We start from the raw sequence: 1,989 nt of genomic DNA on the forward strand, positions 1-1,989 counted from the left end.
GATGTCAAGTTGGTAAATTTCCTTTCACATATCTAGGTTTGCCAATTGGTTCTAAGATGAAGAAAGTGGATGATTGGAAACCGGTCATAGAATAGTTTAAATCTAGACTTTCAAATTGGAGAATGCGAACGACGTCGTTTGGTGGTCGTATGGTTCTTATCAAGTCGGTCCTTAATAGCCTTCCGTTTTATTTCTTCTCTCTTTACCGTGCTCCTCCTAGAGTGTTAAAAATACTTGAGTGTTTTAGACGATCATTTTTTTGAGGCGGGTCGGACGGGGGAAAAAAATATCGTGGGTCAAGTGGGATTGTGTGTTAAATTCTTATGAAAATGGGGGGGCTAAATCTCGGGTCTTTAAAAAGAAAAAATCTTTCTCTTTTAGGGAAGTGGTGGTGGAGCTTCAATACCAAAACTAATGCACTTTGGGTCAAAATCATTCGAAGTCTTTATGGGTCTAATGGCGGCTTGGAGTTGGGAGATGATTTATGCCGTCTTCTTTCTTCGGGTTGTTGGCGTAACATTATTTTTGCAGGTTCATCAATAGACGAATGCAACATTAACTTTCGAAGTTCCTTTTCTAAAAGCATTGGTGACGGATCGACAACAAAATTTTGGGAAGATCGATGGACAGGAGATTCAAAACTGAGCAGCAAATTTCCAAGACTTTTTCATCTCGAGTGTTCAAAACACGTTACAATAAACAACCGCATCATTGTAGGTGAATACGGGGTTTGCTCCAACTGGGATTGGTCTCGTTCCCCTACCGGTAGAACCGCAGATGAGCTGAGTAAATTGATCGAGCTGCTGACAGATCTCGACTTCAACAACAGAGAGCAAAGTAAGTGTACATGGGATTTATCCAACTCTGGTTCATATACTGTGAAGAAATGTGCAAAAATTATTGATGATCAAATTCTGCCATGCAATTCGAGTGATATAGAAACAAAAAGGAATAATCTTATTCCAAAGAAATAGGAGGTGTTTGTTTGGCGTGCAATTAAAAAAAGACTTTCGGTTAGATTGGAATTAGATAAAAGAGGGATCGACTTACATTCAGTCAGGTGTCCGCTTTGTGATGATGACCTCGAATCGATCGATCACTCTCTTATCTTTTGTAAACACTCTATGGAAGTTTGGAATCGGGTCTTTAAATGGTGGAACTTGGGTCAACTTTCAAATTTTAGTACGGGGGAAATCCTTCATGGCGACCTCTCGGTTTCTTCTTCTCCATTTGGCAAGAAGATTTTGTAGTGACCCGAACTTTTTCGTGTTTATATATATTAATTGAATTTGATAATTACATGATTAAGTGTTTCTAACATGTTAAGCAATCAAACTTGTTCAGACGTGATTAATTGAAATAGGTTTCATATAGACAATTGACCACCCAAATTGACCGGTGATTAACGAACGTTAAAACTTGTAAAAACTATATGATGACATATATATGGTTATATACATAGTTAACATGATATTATGATAAGTAAGTATTTCATTAGGTATTTTAACAATGACTTATATACATAAAAATGAGACTATTGAATTAAGAAACTCGAAAACGATATATATAACGATTATCGTTATAACAACGTCTTACTAAATACATATGAATCATAATAAGATATTGATACACTATGTTTAATTATGTTTAATGATAAGTAAACATGTCATTAAGTGTATTTACTATTGGTATATACACTTCAATGATCAGCTCTTAGCAGCCCTTGTGAGTCACCTAACACATGTGGGAACCATCATTTAACATCTAGCAAGAAATATCTAACAAAACAACAAACTAATGGAGCCTATATTGAAGGCATAAGTTCATGTGAACTTGCATACACACAAACACATTCACTTTGCAATTTTCTTGAATCAAATTACTCTCTCTCAAGTGTTCTTCCTTTGTTCTAAGTGTTCTTCATCATCTTCATCAAAATCTAGCTCAATCTAGTTCATAAATCTATACATAAACCAAGTTATAAAACAA

General features: G+C 35.5%; 1 protein-coding gene across 1 annotated transcript; it reads left to right on the forward strand.

The window, feature by feature from the left end:
• Positions 1-329: 329 nt before the first annotated feature.
• Positions 330-974, forward strand: LOC139849188 (uncharacterized). The gene has a single exon (XM_071838850.1). The coding sequence runs from the start codon at positions 330-332 to the stop codon at positions 972-974; it is 645 nt and encodes a 214-aa protein (XP_071694951.1).
• The last annotated feature ends 1,015 nt before the right edge of the window (positions 975-1,989 follow it).

This window comes from Rutidosis leptorrhynchoides, chromosome 5, assembly GCF_046630445.1.
Source record: "Rutidosis leptorrhynchoides isolate AG116_Rl617_1_P2 chromosome 5, CSIRO_AGI_Rlap_v1, whole genome shotgun sequence".
NCBI lineage: Eukaryota > Viridiplantae > Streptophyta > Magnoliopsida > Asterales > Asteraceae > Rutidosis > Rutidosis leptorrhynchoides.